Raw genomic sequence first — 15,938 nt, forward strand, 5'->3', positions numbered from 1 at the left:
CAGCCTCCCTGTTTCTTCTAAACTTTTTATCTCTTACACCTTCCTCATTGGGAAGTTAGTTAAACAGAATAAGCCTAAAAGGGCAAAATGAATCCTCTCCCCTAAACATTACATAGTTAATTTCAAAGGTCACTGGGAAATGATAGCTATTTCAAAAATAAATTTTGAATTTTTTATTGGAAAAGAATAGGACAATTAGTTCTTGAATGACATTTACTCTATTCAACTTTCTGAATCAGTTTCCTTTTCTTTAAAATAAAAGAGGAGTGGATTAGATAGTATAAACGATTCTTTCCTACTCTCAATCTATGGGCCTATTTTATTGGAGGGAGGGGATTTTTTTTTTTACATTTATCCTAATTAATGCTTGCTTTGGATTGGGGAATAGATCATTAAGTAAAAACATACAGTAAAAAAAACCCCAAAATATATCTAAAATATACAACTTTCAACCCACAGTAATGATGTACCTTAATTACATCTATACCTACAAGTCTTAACATTAAATTAAAAAAAACACACACAATTAAGACTCCTAGGAACATTTTATAATGTAATTCCCAATTTTTCTTTGTAGATAGATCAAGCATCTCCAAATTCCTATGCACAGTAAGTACTTTACTTAAAATGAACACACTTAGAGTACTTGGACGACCTCAAAAAAAGCTGGAATCATCAGCGACATAGGCAGCAAACCATAGTGCCAAATGGAAAAACTTATTTGCAAATAATTTTTAAAAAACTAAGTTAGCTTTCTATAATTAAATGAATGACATACTAATTTGCAAAAATAAATAAAATATGCTATATTAACACTCCAGTATAAAGAATATATCCCAGAACATTTATAAACAGTGAATGATTCTTATTAAAAAGTTACTATGATTATACATATTATGAAGCACTCTGGATGGTACCTATTTGGTCATATACTTGGTTTAGTGAATTTCTTATGTCTCTTCCTACAATGTATTATTTTGCTTTATTCTTTAATTTTGTTTGCAAATGATATGCAAATTTAAAATAACTTTACTGTATAGAAAGTAATTAGGAATTTTAAAAACCAAGAACTAATTAAATCCATACTAAAATGACACCATCTGATTAAAATAATGTTTTATATTAGTAATAAAAAAAGAAAAATATATTTCATGAATGTTAAAAGAAAGTCTTCTGAGTGTTTTAGTTCAGATGTTTCATAATCATGCTCCTGGTTTTATGGGGAATATGGAGGAGTTGTGGTGAAGATTTCATAAGAGAAGAAGTTAATATGGCCTGTATTGATTTAAGTGGTAAACCTAATGGACTAAACTATAGACTATATGTCTATAGACTCAATCTGCTTGTTATTGATATCGATTAAAAAAAAATCCAAACTTCCACACTTTTTTTTCTCCCAATTTGCCATCCTCTACTGGCTCAGTTTCTAGCATTTCAGTGTCCTACTAAAGAACTTATCCAAGTAACTGGCTATTCATTTTTTTTACTTCACTAACAAAACTGATCTATGAGAAAACTTTCTTCTCCACCACTTACAAGCTAGTTATCACAAGAAAATTAATACAAAGTTTCTGAATCAAATTTGCTATTTTTCCTGAATTATTGACTGATATCATACTTTTCAGTTCTGTTAGGGGCAGAATACTATTCAAGACACTTAATTTATCAACAACATCCAGTAGATTTATATTGTGAACTAAATTGAATTAGTCCTTGCAATAAAAGAATCAAAGTCATTTCCTTGATTCTTCTTTCTTTTTTCAACCAATTGTTATGATACTTCTTCAAGACCTATTCGAGCTTTAATCAAGCCATTCCTTTCACATTCTGACTTGCTTTTCTTAACAGATTTTTCTTTGCTTTGTTCTTTCCAACTATATCTATATTATATTATAATATACTATATTATACTATTATTATTATACAATAATAAACTATATTATATCTATAATAAATATGGGATAATAGTAATGATTAACTTTCCACTCTTTCCAAATGAAGTTATCTAGATATGATAATAACCTCATTTTGTAATTATAAGTGTGACTACATTCCAGATCATAATCTTCATTTTCATGATGATCTGGATAATGCCAAAAGGCAAGATCTTTCAGATACTTTTCATTATATTTTCAAGGATCTGTTTGTACTTCCTCTTTATCAGTGATATCATAAAGAACCCTTAGATCATACTAACTTCTTTAATATCAAAATTATTGTATATCAACTAGTCATGGTCTGAAAACTAACAATCATGATGTCTCTCCCAATTATAATTGTGAGTAGAAGTTTCATCCATGAGCAGAAATGTCATCAACCTTCAATGTCAAAAGCATAATTTGAAATGGATTCATCCATTAGAAAGAATAAATACTCAAAAAAGGAGGGAATGGAGCTACTTCTGCTATCAATTCATTCATGAGACTAAATATCAAAATTTGCTCCAGGAAGTCTAGTGCCACAAAGAAGATTTTCCCAGTCAGTCTTTTCTAGTTAGCAAAGATGCATTCTACCACCCATATGTCAATGACTTTAGTACAATTATTAGGTGAAAATAAAAGTAGTAGATATCTGTACCATTTAGTAACCAATCCTTCAGAAAGATAATCCTAAAGGGAATAATGGAGATCCATGATCCAAGCAAGACAAAAGTCACCTATTTTCTGCATCAAACCTTCAGTTTTAAGGAAAAGATTTAGCTGGTTTGAGATCTCTGTATGTGGTACATTTGCAGAATGAATATATTTGAGTCCACATAGAAGCTGATACATGAAAAGCCTGGCATGCTTCTCCAGTAAAGGGCCCTGCCCTAGCAGATTAGCCAAGTCACTCCTGAACAATGTAAATACTGTTTATTTCTTTCCAAGAACCTACATCATCTATAAATTGGCTTCCTCTGGGTCCAATAATTTAAAATTTTAAAATAACTTTCATAATGTTATCATAATCAAGTCATAATAATTTTGATTTCACGTAAAAAATATTGAACACACTGTGGATCAGTGTAAGATAATTTTAGTGTTTTGACTTAAATCTAAATTAATTTGATCGCCAGAGATGATTCCCAAATAATAAAATGCCCAAGTCAGCTGGGAATTATGGAGATTTTAATTAATATAGAGAGAAGGAATTAAAGAAAAGAGAGAGAGAAAGAGAATTAATTTAAACTGCTCTAGCTCAGGCTGAGCCAGACAGTGGCTAAAGGCCTTAGCCAAAGTGGCCTTTCTGAGCTTAAGTGAAAGGGAGTCAGTCTTATCACTCATCAGAAGACCATCTCCAAGGAAGCTCCAGTCCTCCACTAAACTCAATCTCCTGAACTGAGTTCAGAACCCAATTCCATTCTGAACTGAATTCCCTGAACTGACTTTTTACCCCTCCTTTTAAAGAAATTTTCTCTTATGTCACCTCCCCTAAATTTTCACGCCTACCAATTACAGTAGACGCTTTTTTCCAGGACTGTCCATTCTTAGTTCTTACCACTCTTTAGTTCTCACCTTCTCTGGTTAAATTATATCTTCTGAGTACTTCACACCTCTTTGTTAAGCTCACCCTTTGTAAGTTTCTTTAACCTTTACAGATACTTAACACCTTTTTGTATTAGATCTAAAAATAGACTTAGCTTAAGGTTCTAGCTTCACTATAAGGTATGCCTTAAGTACCTTCATTGTTCAATTAGGAGTTTACAACTTTATCTTCCCCTAAAGTATGTCTAAGTATGGGTGGAGTAATGTAAAGTTCCCAAGACCTTCCTGATTCTTGTTAGACCAAGTATTTCCATTGTTACAATAAGGAAATAGCTAAATCAAATCTTCTAATGTACAGTCTGAGTAGTTTTTAAGATTCACATTAGTAAGAACAGTTTTCTTGACAGTCACTCTTTTATCACAATTATTACTGATAACAGAAAACACTAAGCCAATGCCATCACAACCCAGTGGTTTTAAGTCCATATAACTGAGAGGCTAGGTCAAATCATGAATGTTCATTAGGTTTTCAAACTTTTCTACCATTTAAAACACTTTAATATTATTTTTCCTTTCAAACTGACAAAATTTTGTAAACATGGAAGGAAACTGGCATTTTTCTTTTTAAGAAATATGTTCTTAATTTTGACAGTGTTGCATAATGGTAACTTATTACCATAAACTACTTGCTGTGTTTAGTAACTTCCTTAGTAACTTCCTGTTTTTGATGCAGCTAATATTTTGGAATAGCAGACTCAAATGTCATGCTTCAGTACACAAGCTGATTGTTTGCAGTATCTGAAAAGAATTTTAGCCTCAGTGTTAGTATCCCATTACTCTTCAGTGTCAGTAGGAGACAAGTTCAGGGATTATATTGCACAGTAAAATCTGAGCAACAGTGACCTCTTGGTTCAGCTCAACTATCAGTGTTTACCTTTTAATGCCATTTCATTGCCTTACAGCACTGTGTTAGTTCCCATGAACAATTATATACACAACAGGATTCCCTCTCCAATGCAAGTGGAAAATCCCTTATGCCTTTGTATGTGTGTGTGTGTGTATACATATGTATATGTGTGTATACATATTTGTATGAATGTACACATACACACATATATATGTAATACATACACACACATGCACACACACATATACACAGAGAATGAGTCCGAGTTTCTGTTAAATATAATTACCTATTAGCTAGTTATGATTTGAGTTAGTCTGTTCCTTAGAGAATCATTCTGTAACTAAACCTATACTTAAGGCCTTTCCAGCTTGCCAGAGTTTATATTCCTTTGGCATAGCCTTTGAGAACCTCAGGATAATCCTCATGACACCATGAAATGCTTACCAGAATGGCACTAGAATGAAGTAGAAAGTAATAATTTCACTCAGCAGTCAAATTGTTCATCCTAAAGTATAGGACTGACCATTACACACCCTTGTTCAAACCACTCTCCAGTGGCTACCTCTGGATTAAAAAAGAAAGTTCTCTAGATTTTTTTTTTAATTTAAAAAAATTTTATTTTTAAATTTCATTTAATTAATTAATTATAAATATTTTTCCATGGTTACATGATTCATGTTCTTTCCCTTCCTTCGGCTCCCCCTCCCAGAGCCATCGAGCAATTCCACTGGGTTTTACATGTATCATTGTTCAAAACCCATTTTTATATTATTACTATTTGCAATAGAGTGATTATTTAAATTCAGTATCCCTAATCATATCCCCATTGAACCATGTAATTCTCTAGTTTTTAAAGCCCTTTACAACCTGGCCCCCTCCTACCCTACCAATCTTTTTGTACCTTCCTTCCTTCCATGTACCCTGTGATTCAGGGACACTGGTTTCCTTGCTGCTCCGCATACAGGATATTCCAGCTCCTGACTCCTGACATGATCACTGGCTATCTAAGTCTAGAATTCTCTCCCTTTTCATTTTTTCTACTTGGATTCCCTGGCTTTTTTCAAGTCTCAGCTAAAGTTCTACCTTCTGTAAGAAACCTTTCCTAGCACAAAAATATTCATAGCTACACTCTTTCTGGTGGCAAAAAATTGTAAAATGAGAGGGTGTCCCTTGATTGGGGAATGGCTGAACAAATTGTGATATATGATGATGATGGAATACTATTGTGCTATAAGAAATTATTAACTGCTTGATTTCTATAAGAACTGGAAAGACCTCCATGAACTGATGCAGAGTGAAATAAGCAGAACCAGGTGAACATTATATACAGTAACTGAAACATTGTGGGATTATCAAATGTGATTGACTTTGCTACTAAAAGAAATACAATGGAGGGACTTATGAGAAAGAAAACTATCTACATTCAGAGGAAGAACTGTGGGAATAAAAACATAGAAGAAAAACAAGTGCTTGATCACATGGGTTGATGGGGATATGACTCGGGATGTAGATTCTAAACCATCACCCTAGTGCAACTATCAACAATATGGAAATAGATCTTGATCAGTGTCACAAGTAAAACCCAGTGGAATGTCAGCTTGGGGTGTGTGTGTGTGTGTGTGTGTGTGTGTGTGTGTGTGTGTGTGTGACATGAATCATGTAACCATGGAAAAATATTCTTAATAAAATAAAACATTTCAATTCAAAAAGCCAAAAAATAAAATAAAAGCAATGCAATGCAATGATCCAAGGTAATTCTGAGGGACTTATGAGAAAGAATACTATCCACATCTAGAGAAAGAACTGTTGGAGTAGAAATCCAGAAGAAAACATCACTTGTTTATGGATATATGGTGGATATATGATTTGGGGTTTTGGTTTTAAAAGATTACTCTATTACAAAAATGAATAATGTGGAAATAGGGTTTGAGTGATAATATCTGTATAATTCAGTGAACTTGCTTGTCAGCTAGGGGAGGGAGGAGGAAAGCGAGGAGAGAGACAAAAAGTATGTAACCATAGAAAAAATTTTAAGAAGAAAAGAAAAAAGAAACCTTTCTTAGTTCTCCTTAGTCTTGGTACCTTCCCTCTGAAATGATATCCAGTTTATCCCATATATAGTTTGATTGAATATAGTTGTTTGCATGTTTTCTTTTCTATAAGATTGTGAGCTTCTTAAGAGCAAGAACTGTTTTCCCCCCTTCATTCCCCCCCTTTTTTTTTTATTTCCAGCACCTAGCAAAAGGCTTGACACATAGTAGGCATGTAATAAATGCTTGTTAACTTATTTTGGAGCCTTCTCCCTGCCAAACATTTCTATTCCACAATGATTTCTTCCTTCCTTTATTAGAGGATTTGAAGCATATGTTCTCAGTTTGTGTTCTTCAAAGAAAAAGTTGGGAAGCACTGGTTTTTACCATTATTAGGATGGAAGGTAGGAAGAATTGCAAAAATACTTCTTGTGAAGTGTATATGTAAGGAAAATTCTCACCAGAAGTAAATATTTTGGCTTTTTATATTATAAGGTTGTTGACATTCATTATGGTTTTGGGTGGTAATTTTAGTTAGTCTTACTTCTCTGGATTGAGGCCAACAGCATCTTTTCAAGACTGGCTGTCTCCAAATCTGTTCCTTCTTCTCTTCATTCTATCAATTTAGCCTATCATTCGCTGGTAGTTTACCATATTAGAAACACTGGTGAAATCTTTAACTCTTCTCCATGTTTCACATTCTAATCAACTGCCAAAACTATCTGCACAGTTTCTTTGCAGTTAACACTTCCATTCTTTTCCTACAACCATTCTAGTAGAAATTCCCCTTTTCTACCTGCCAGTGATATTCTATCAGATCATTCCAACTCTAATCCCTCACTACCCTTGTTTTCCTGTTTCTTAACATTATTGTACAGCTAACAACACTGAAACACTTTTCATGGTGAAAAGGGAAAAAAAACCCACACTACTACTAGACTTACCTCATGTTACTCCTGTGCTTAAAGCTCATTACCAGCTCTTTATTGCTTTCCAAGTCAAGTTCTGACTAATTAGTCTGGCATTCAAGGCCTTTGGAAGTCTGGTTTCATCCTATATCTTTAGCCTTGTTTCTGGTAGATAAATTAATCTGGTGATGGAGAGATTGTGAGCAGACATTTACATTAAAACTAAAAAACTATAAAACTTCTTTAGAAATATTCTAAATTATGATGTTAGCATAAGGTAAAGTGACAATTTCCATAATTAAAGTGAACTTAGTTTAATTATAATTATGGAATGGAAAGAAAAGGACAAAACACAGTTGTACCTTTTTTTAAAAATCCTTATCTTCCATCTTAGAATCAATACTGTGTATTGGTTCCAAAGCAGAAGAACAATAAGAGATAGAAAATAGAGGTCAAATGACTTGACTTAGGTTACACAGAAAGTGTCTGAGGCCAAATTTGAACCCAAGACCTCCTGTCCCTAGGCCTGACACTGAGCCATCTAGCTGCCCACCCCTATACTGTCATATCTTGAAGTGCCTTAAAAGTACCTTTTGTATAAGGCTCAAGGAGACAAGGAATAGTTTCTCAGGCTACCTTTTTCCCCAAGAAAGATCGTGAGCTACTTGAAGATACTTTGTATCTTCAATGTCTGGCACATAGTAGATAGTAATACTTGTTAGTTGAGGACACTGCTTTATAAACTTTAAAGTTTATAAGCTTTACAATGTCATAATAAATGGGAACTTTTATCTACTATGATAGTTCCTAAAGTATTAAAATATGAACAACTTGTTATACCCTATAGTAGTGATGGCAAACCTCTGGCATGGGTGCCAAAGATGGCACGCAGAGATCTCTCTGTGGGTCATTGAACTGCTCTACCCCCAATTTTTGGTTACTAGAAAGGCAAAGGGATTGGGCAGAACTGCTCCCCTCCCGCTCTCCACTGTGCCTGATGACATGTCCCTCTTGCCCTACAGTTAATAGGAGCACACAGTGGGTAAGGTGGGAGGCTCGGGCCACTGGACATTCCTCACTTCCCCTATTGCTCTGCTCAGCAACCGAATGGGGGAGCCCTTTCTCCCTCCCCTGTGTGGGAAAAGGGCAGGAGTCACCCAACACTGGATAAGGAGAAAGGGCAGGGCATGCCATCTCTGGGGGGTGGGGCCCAGCATTCTGTCTCTAAAAGATTCGCCATCACTGTTCTATGGAAAACTAGCCTATGTGTCTGGTATTATAATATTTCTTAGTTAAAAGTTCCCTTTCAAAAATCCATAGAATTTTGTAAAAAATAGACTCGAATACAGGAATACAATCCCCACAAGCCTTTGCTCCACTTCCCCAAAATGCTTTGTAATCTCACGGGAATTCTGAGGTGGGCCGAGATCGAGGAAGGATTTAAGCTGGTTGCCAGAGGTTATCTGGTCCCCTTTTCTGCCTTCCATAGTGTGGTACTTTTCTGTAGTCCTGGCTATTGACTGGGTAAATGGTAAATTGCTTAGATCATTTTGATTGGGCCCTGATTGAAGGACCTTGTTATAGATTTATTTTTCTTTTACTTGGAATTTTTACACATAAGACTTTGATAGTCTATATTTTCATCCAGAAATTTTTTCTTTTCTTTTTGATTTTTCTGATATCTTTTTAATTTCTCTTGACAATTGATTCATATACCTCATACCTCAGCCATACATCCCTAAGTGATTCTGTATTTGTCAATCACCCTCTTAAGGGGGGGGGGATATATATCATTATTTAAATGGCAAAGTTTAAATTCCTTTTGAGAAGAATTTTAGGTAAAGAAGATGCTACCTCTCTGAATCCAGAACAGAACTGTTGGAGAAGCCACCATGAAGAAGCCTCCAGACCATAAGTTGCACAAAATTGAACTTTGGGTATAGTTGATTTAACATTTATTTGTATGTATACTTTCATGCCAAAAGGGGACTGCCCCCTAACTGGCTTTCTGTCAATGCATCCAGTAATTATTGGTTTTGTTCTTTTTTTTTCTTATCCTCAAATTATTGTAATCTTTAAATTGATTATGTTTTTATGATCCTTTGGGGAAAGACTTCTTTTCTTCCCAGAGGATCAAATGGGAGAATGTAAAAAATAGACTCGAATACAGGACTACAATCCCCACAAGCCTTTGCTCCACTTCCCCAAAATGCTTTGTAATCTCATGGGAATTCTGAGGTGGGCCGAGATCGAGGAAGGATTTAAGCTGGTGGCAGAGGTTTTTGGGGCCTCTTTTTGGATTTCCGTTTTGGAGCAGACGCGGCTCTTCCGTGATGTGAGGTTATCTTGCCTAGGCCTCTGGCCTAGGCACTTATTTTTTCTTATTCTGTATTTTCTTTAATCTTTAACCTTTAATAAACCTCTAAAAAAAATAATACTCCTTGCAGAGAGAAACTAATTTCTACCTGCCTCAGTCTCCCTTAAATTTTAACTGTTACAATTTCCTGTAGCTAGTATTCTAAGTGATGTGGTTGCCATAGCCAAACAAGATTTTCAATCATTTAAATAATTTCAGTTATTTCCAAGATTGCTTAATTATAAAATGTTTGTGGGTTTAGATAGAGTTAATCCTGTGTTTTATGATGATGCAGGTTTATAATGTGAGAACAGGGTGGGGTTGATCAGGGGAGTTTCCAGACCAATTTGGTGAGTTTACCAGGAGGTGAGCTTTAGAACTTTTGATTGTCTATACAGTACCTCTCCCTATATAGGTTGTGAATATGTAAGTTGGCAAAAGAGAACATCTAATTGTTTCAGTGACTGGGGTTACCCTAATATAAATCTGTTGATTTGGAACCACCCTTAGTACCCCCTAGATCTGTCTCCAGAATGAATTAGTTGATTCAGCCTATTGGGAGAACATGGGACCACCCTTTTCTCCTTGCTTTTAAATGGAGTCTTCATTAAGAACTGGGCTCTTTTTTTTTTTGCCCTTTCCTTTACACCTTTCTTCTGGCAAGATTGATGGAAAAGAGAGCAAAATAGGTAGTGGGAGGGAGAATTCCTCTGTACTTTCCTTCCCCCTTCTCCACAGTTGTTAATAGCTATTCTAAGGCAGAACCAGATTTGGGTTACTTGTGTGCTGTATGTACATAAGCCTGAGAGTTCCTGTCTACCTTTTTATCTTCTCCCTTTCCTAACACAGATCAACAGAGAAACTGTATAAAGATAGATTTTTGAAATGCTTGGGGAAACATTCTTACTGAAAGAGAGGTAGATTTTTCTCCTTAAGGTCCCTTTTTTCTTTAGGCCTTATGATTTCTTTCACAGAAGGAACAGAAATGAATGTTGGCTTTAATTTTTGATCTGAGGTATTGTTGTAGGCTTATAAAATACAACTAAGCTCTAATATTTGCCTCTTTTGTGAATCTATCTACTTCTTACACCCAGGTGATTTCTACTGAACAAATAAAAAACATTCTTTCCTGCTTTTGAAAAGGGAAATCCCTTTTCTAACTAATATACACAGTAATCAACTCAAATTCATATTAATGACCATTAGGTTTTATGTGTTCATTTTAAATAACAGCAACTGTAAAAAACAAAACAATTAGAGAAATCAAAACTCTTTCCCCGTGATGGCTGTAGCTTGTCCCATTTCTTCTGAGTAAGGGAAAAACAGGAAGTTAAGGAGTTCTAAAATGGTGGCAAGGGGCAGCTAGGTGGCACAGTAGATAGATTTCTGGGCCTCAGATCAGGAAGATTCATCTTTCTGAGTCCAAATCCTGCCTCTGACACTTATTAACTGTGTGACCTTGAGCAGGTTACTTAACCCTGTTTGCCTCAATTTCCTCATCTGTAAAATGAGCTGGAGATGGAAATGACACACCATTCTCATATCTTTGCCAAGGAAACCCTTAATGGAGTTATGAATAGTCTGAAACAATTGAAACAAAAGTTTTGGTGTCAGAAAAATTGTCTTCCTGGAACAGAAGTTATTAACTAGAGTCCAGGAATTTATTTTTTAAATTATTTTTATAACTATGTTTGAATTAGCTTATTTCACAGAACTAGGCAATTGGGGTTAATCCACTTACCTAGGGTCACACAGCTAGGAAGTGTCTGAGGCTAGATTTGCACCCAAGACTTCCCATCTTCAGACTGGGTTCTCCATCCAGTGAGCCTCAGTGCTGCCCCTAATTCTGTGTTTTAAGCATTTAGTCAATAAACATTTAAGAACTCTTGCCCTGGAGGGGAGGGAGAAAAAAGAGAAAAACCTCAGAACCCATGTTTTGTCAGCCTGGAACTGTCAGCTCAGTTTAGTCAGCTACATAGCTGATCACCTTTGGCTTCTCAACTTATCCTTGCTGAGGTTCCTCCCAAGGTATGCTGGGCCTATTTTCCTCCCAGCTGTTAGTATCCTCTGTCTAATTAGTGTGTTCTAAAGATGAATTTCTAGTAACAATTAATACCCACATAAACAAACATTGTTTGGGGTCCTTAATCATTTTTAAAAGTAGAAAGGCTTCTCGATGCCAAAAGGTTTTAGAAACATACCAACATACCATGCTCCATACCAACCACTTGTTGCTCCTGGCACCATTTTTATCCTTCCCACAAGCCTATTCAACCTCAAAGTTTTAGGCAAAACCTTGAAACTTGAGGAATAATGGGTAAACCACCTACCTAGCAGACTTGTTCCCATCTTCCACAAAATTTCCAAGGTCAGTGCCTCAATGGGGTTGGTCAAAAGTTGAATGCTACAAACCATGAATTATCTTATTGTTTTTCTTTCTAAAAATTATTGGACTTAGTCATAGCCTTCTAGGTATCTAGTCTGAAGGCTAAGACACTGGAAATATTGTATTCAAAATTCACTCTTAAACCTTTGCCTATAAATTTATATGCCAGGTGTGATAAATTGATCAAAACATTTGGCTTAATCTCAGTATAGCAATTATAGAGGGTAAAAATAGGAAGATTGCCAAGAGTACATTTGGTTCTAGATTCTAAAGTTTCGTCTGAAGGTAAAACAGTTAGTAACATACTTATAAGTTGATAAACTTTTTTCTAGACAAGTATATTCAATTTAAATTTTAAAAAATCCTTTAAATTTTTCTGACTGTTAGCTAGCATACTCTTGCAGTTAAAGCGTTAACTAAAAGTTACTCCTTTTTCAGATCAATATGGAGCAAAAGACATGACTTTTTGAAGCTAGAGGTATTCTTATGTGTTTTTTAGATAAAATATATTCCCAAATGCAAAGAATGCCTACTAATTACATCATCAAAATGGACGTGAACTCTGAGCTTGATTTATTGAGCATACCAGTCAAGGTACAAAGAGCTAGTACTAGATAATAGAGAAGCCTATTATAAACTCATGTGAACTTGGAAATTCCATATGGTTTCATTAATACATAGGTAACAGACACTAGTTATTTAATCTGGTTCTAAAGAATGTTCCTTTTAATAAGGGAAATTTCCTTCTATCTAAAAACATGGGAAAATTAAAAAACTTGTTTGACAGTACAAAAATGGTCTTATTGGTTCTTTGAGGAAATATTTTTCATTCTGGATATACTGATCAAAAGGGTAAGTTTCTGGAGGGCAGAGCCTATATCTTACATTATTGTAAAACCTAACCCATCCTCTATCCTCAAATTCCAGCTCATTAATCTTGGTTCAATTCAATATTTTTTAGTGATTAATGATTTTGGTGTAATGGAGCATGCTGGACTAAAAAGTCAGGAGACTTGGGTTCAGATTCTGTCTCTGACATTTACAAGTTTGTGATCTCTGTCTAGTTACTTTAACTCTGAAATTTAGTTACCTGATCCACAAAATGAGGGTGATGATACTTCAGCTGAAGTATCATCACCCTCATTTTGTTTTGAGGAAAGTACTTTGTAAACCTTGAAATGATTTAATGTGAGCCCTTATCATGATGAAAGATTCTGAAGATTCTGGCAAACTCTCCCTAAAATTTCTGTGTCTCAGAATCAATATTAGGTATGAGTTCCAAGGTAGAAAGGGCTAAGAAGTGGCTAAGATCAAATTTGAACCCACTTGTCTGTAGACATACAGCTCAATCCAATGAGTCCCCTGGCTGCCCCCTTCTGAGGAATATTAACAGACCTTGTACAATATATTCTTTTCTGAAAAGTATACTCGTGTATGAAGTAAACTACCTTTTATTTTTCCCATCCTGGAAGTATTTGTGAGCAAAAATTGGTACTATGACCCAAAGAGATGGAAACAGTCCTAAATCAGCAGTTGAGTAGACATAGTTTCTCCAGAACCTGGCTCTGTTACTTGTTTTCAGGTAGCCTCCAAGTAGTCTTTGCAGTTCTTCAGCTTAATAACAATAAGAGGTGGAGTGCTTAATCCTTTTAAGTAAAAGATAAACAAGGTGGAAGGCGTGTCTTCCCATCTCCCCTCCGCCCCTCTTAGGTTGTAGGTCACATGAATAGAGAACACTTCCCCATTCCCAGTCCCAATCTCTAGCAGGGATTGTGCGAATTCTTAAAACCGGGCAAGCACAGACAAGTGGCACCGGAAGAAGGGCAACAGGACCCTCAAAGCATCCGAAAAATCCGAGGCAGAAAAATGCCCCAGTTTACAGTAACTAAGGTAGAGGACACAGAAGAGGGAGCAGCAGTTCGTGTCATTCCAGAAGAGCCCAATTTGGCTGAGGCAAAAGCCCAGATTCAGGATCCCTGTGAACCAGGTGAGCGAGTAAAGAGGGAGTGGGGGGAGCACACCCTTTTCCGGGCTGGAGACCAAATAAAGGAAAGTTCTCTGGCTGCTTATTGCTTGGGCCAAGGTGTAGCTAAAATGATGTGGGAACTCCTTTCCACTTTCCGATCCAGTGTTGTAGTGGCAGAGGCTGTTCTTTATATTACTTATCTTTTGACTTCTCCAAAATTTCCCCCATTTTTGTTCTTCACGAGATGTATCCCACTTGCTTTCAGAATTTGGAACCAGTCAATTGTATTAGCACCAGCATGTATGGTTTTCATAAAATTTTGAAAAGAGCAGCTGGTATGTCGATGTTGTGTTTAGTGTTGATATTTTGCCCTAGACATTTTAGTTATCCAGTAAGAACTTTAACCAAGCTGTGTGAGGACATTAAAACTTAACAGCTTATTAAAATATCACAGAGCATGGCTTAGTAGTTAACTACTTTGGACTTTGAAGCCATCTCTGACTTTGAAAATTACTTATATTTTCCTGGTTCAGTTTACCAAGTGATGAGCATTGGAGGGAATAGTTAATGAATTAGTTAAAAAGTTATTTGATGAAAGGACAGAAACATAACATGTTCATTACTGTTTGTATTTTACATAACAAAAGAACTTAGTAAATATTAGATGAGGGTGATTACCTCTGTGTTTCCTTTTTACTACAAATCACAACTCAGCTATCATAAAAACAATGACTTCCTGACAGATTTAAACCTTTGCTAGAATGTAAATACTTTGGTATTGAATATTCCCATTTAGAAGCATCTTAAAAGTGTTTCTTAAATTATCACTATAGTGACTTCTCTAAGGTAGTGAGACATGATTTAAATGGCTTTTCAAGGTCTCTTCCCATTCTGGGATTATGTGACTATGATGTCTCATTTTTAGCAAATGCCTCAAACAAGAATAGAATAGATAAGCAGATAGGTTGTGACCTACAGAGCAGGAGGGAATACACATATCAATTAAATAATAAATCCGCTGGTATATTGGCTCAGCTACCATAGAGTATAACTGCTCATCTGGTTTTTACAGAGTTTTGAAGACTTTTATAATAAGAGTTGTCCTTCAGTCATGCTGGACTCTTTGCGACCTGGTGGACCATAGCTCACTGTTCTGCTGTTAAATCTTTTAGTTTCTTTAATAAGGTCCACAGGGTTTTCTTGGCAAAGATCCTAGAGTGATTTGCCATTTCCTTCTCCATTGGATTACCGTTTGTCAGAACGCTCTATCACCTGTCCATCTTGGATAACCCTGCACAGCATAGCTCATAGTAGAGCTTCTTAAGCTCCAACACAGCATCTAGGAGGGGCTCTCATAAAGAATATGGCTTAAATCATTTCTGTTAAAGGAAAGACTAATAAATGATAATTAATATATTAGTAATTAAATGATAAATCAGATCAGTCATTATTGGAAATAGGATGGAAGACACTGGAATTATTGGTCCAAGTGATTATTCTCATTCTATTCAATATAGAATCTGCTGAATTAACCAACAGAATGATATGAAACTTCAAGGCAGCTTTCACCTACTTTGAAACTAAATTTGGCACTCTTATATTTCAGCTAAAAGTTGTCTTTTCATGCTCATGTCTAAGCCTAAACCTGATTAATGTATTCTACTTTTAGATATTAACCATTTGATGCAAATGCCCATTTTTTTGCTGTTGTCTTCATTAATTATGTAAAATGGAAACAAATTCAAATGGTACCTTGTTTCACATTATTCATCTCATTTTCTCTCTTATTCATACTCTTTCTCTTGGCCCCAGTTTTATCAGAAGGCAGCTTCTAGCTCTAGAATGTTTGGAGGAAACTAAGACTAGAAAGGAAATGGTTAGTGACTTAACAGATTATTACCCTGGTGTGTCTCTTTATCTT

The 15,938-nt window shown here is 35.5% G+C and overlaps 1 protein-coding gene and 1 pseudogene across 3 annotated transcripts in view; one reads left to right on the forward strand and one right to left on the reverse strand.

Annotated features, from left to right (window-relative positions):
- The window catches only part of SLC12A6 (solute carrier family 12 member 6), a 125,404-nt gene that overhangs the window by 16,869 nt on the left and 92,597 nt on the right, over positions 1-15,938 (forward strand). The window contains exon 1 of one of the 3 annotated variants that reach the window (XM_001370307.5): positions 13,198-14,038. The exons of the other annotated variants lie outside the window; for them this stretch is intronic. Within the exon in view, the coding sequence (XP_001370344.1) occupies positions 13,918-14,038 (121 nt within the window). The 5' untranslated portion in view covers positions 13,198-13,917. Of the gene's footprint in view, positions 1-13,197; positions 14,039-15,938 lie in introns of those variants that run through there. 3 annotated transcript variants of the gene reach the window in all.
- Positions 1,183-4,010, reverse strand: LOC103103301 (mitogen-activated protein kinase 6-like; annotated as a pseudogene).

Source organism: Monodelphis domestica, chromosome 1 (assembly GCF_027887165.1).
Source record: "Monodelphis domestica isolate mMonDom1 chromosome 1, mMonDom1.pri, whole genome shotgun sequence".
Taxonomy (NCBI): Eukaryota; Metazoa; Chordata; class Mammalia; order Didelphimorphia; family Didelphidae; genus Monodelphis; species Monodelphis domestica.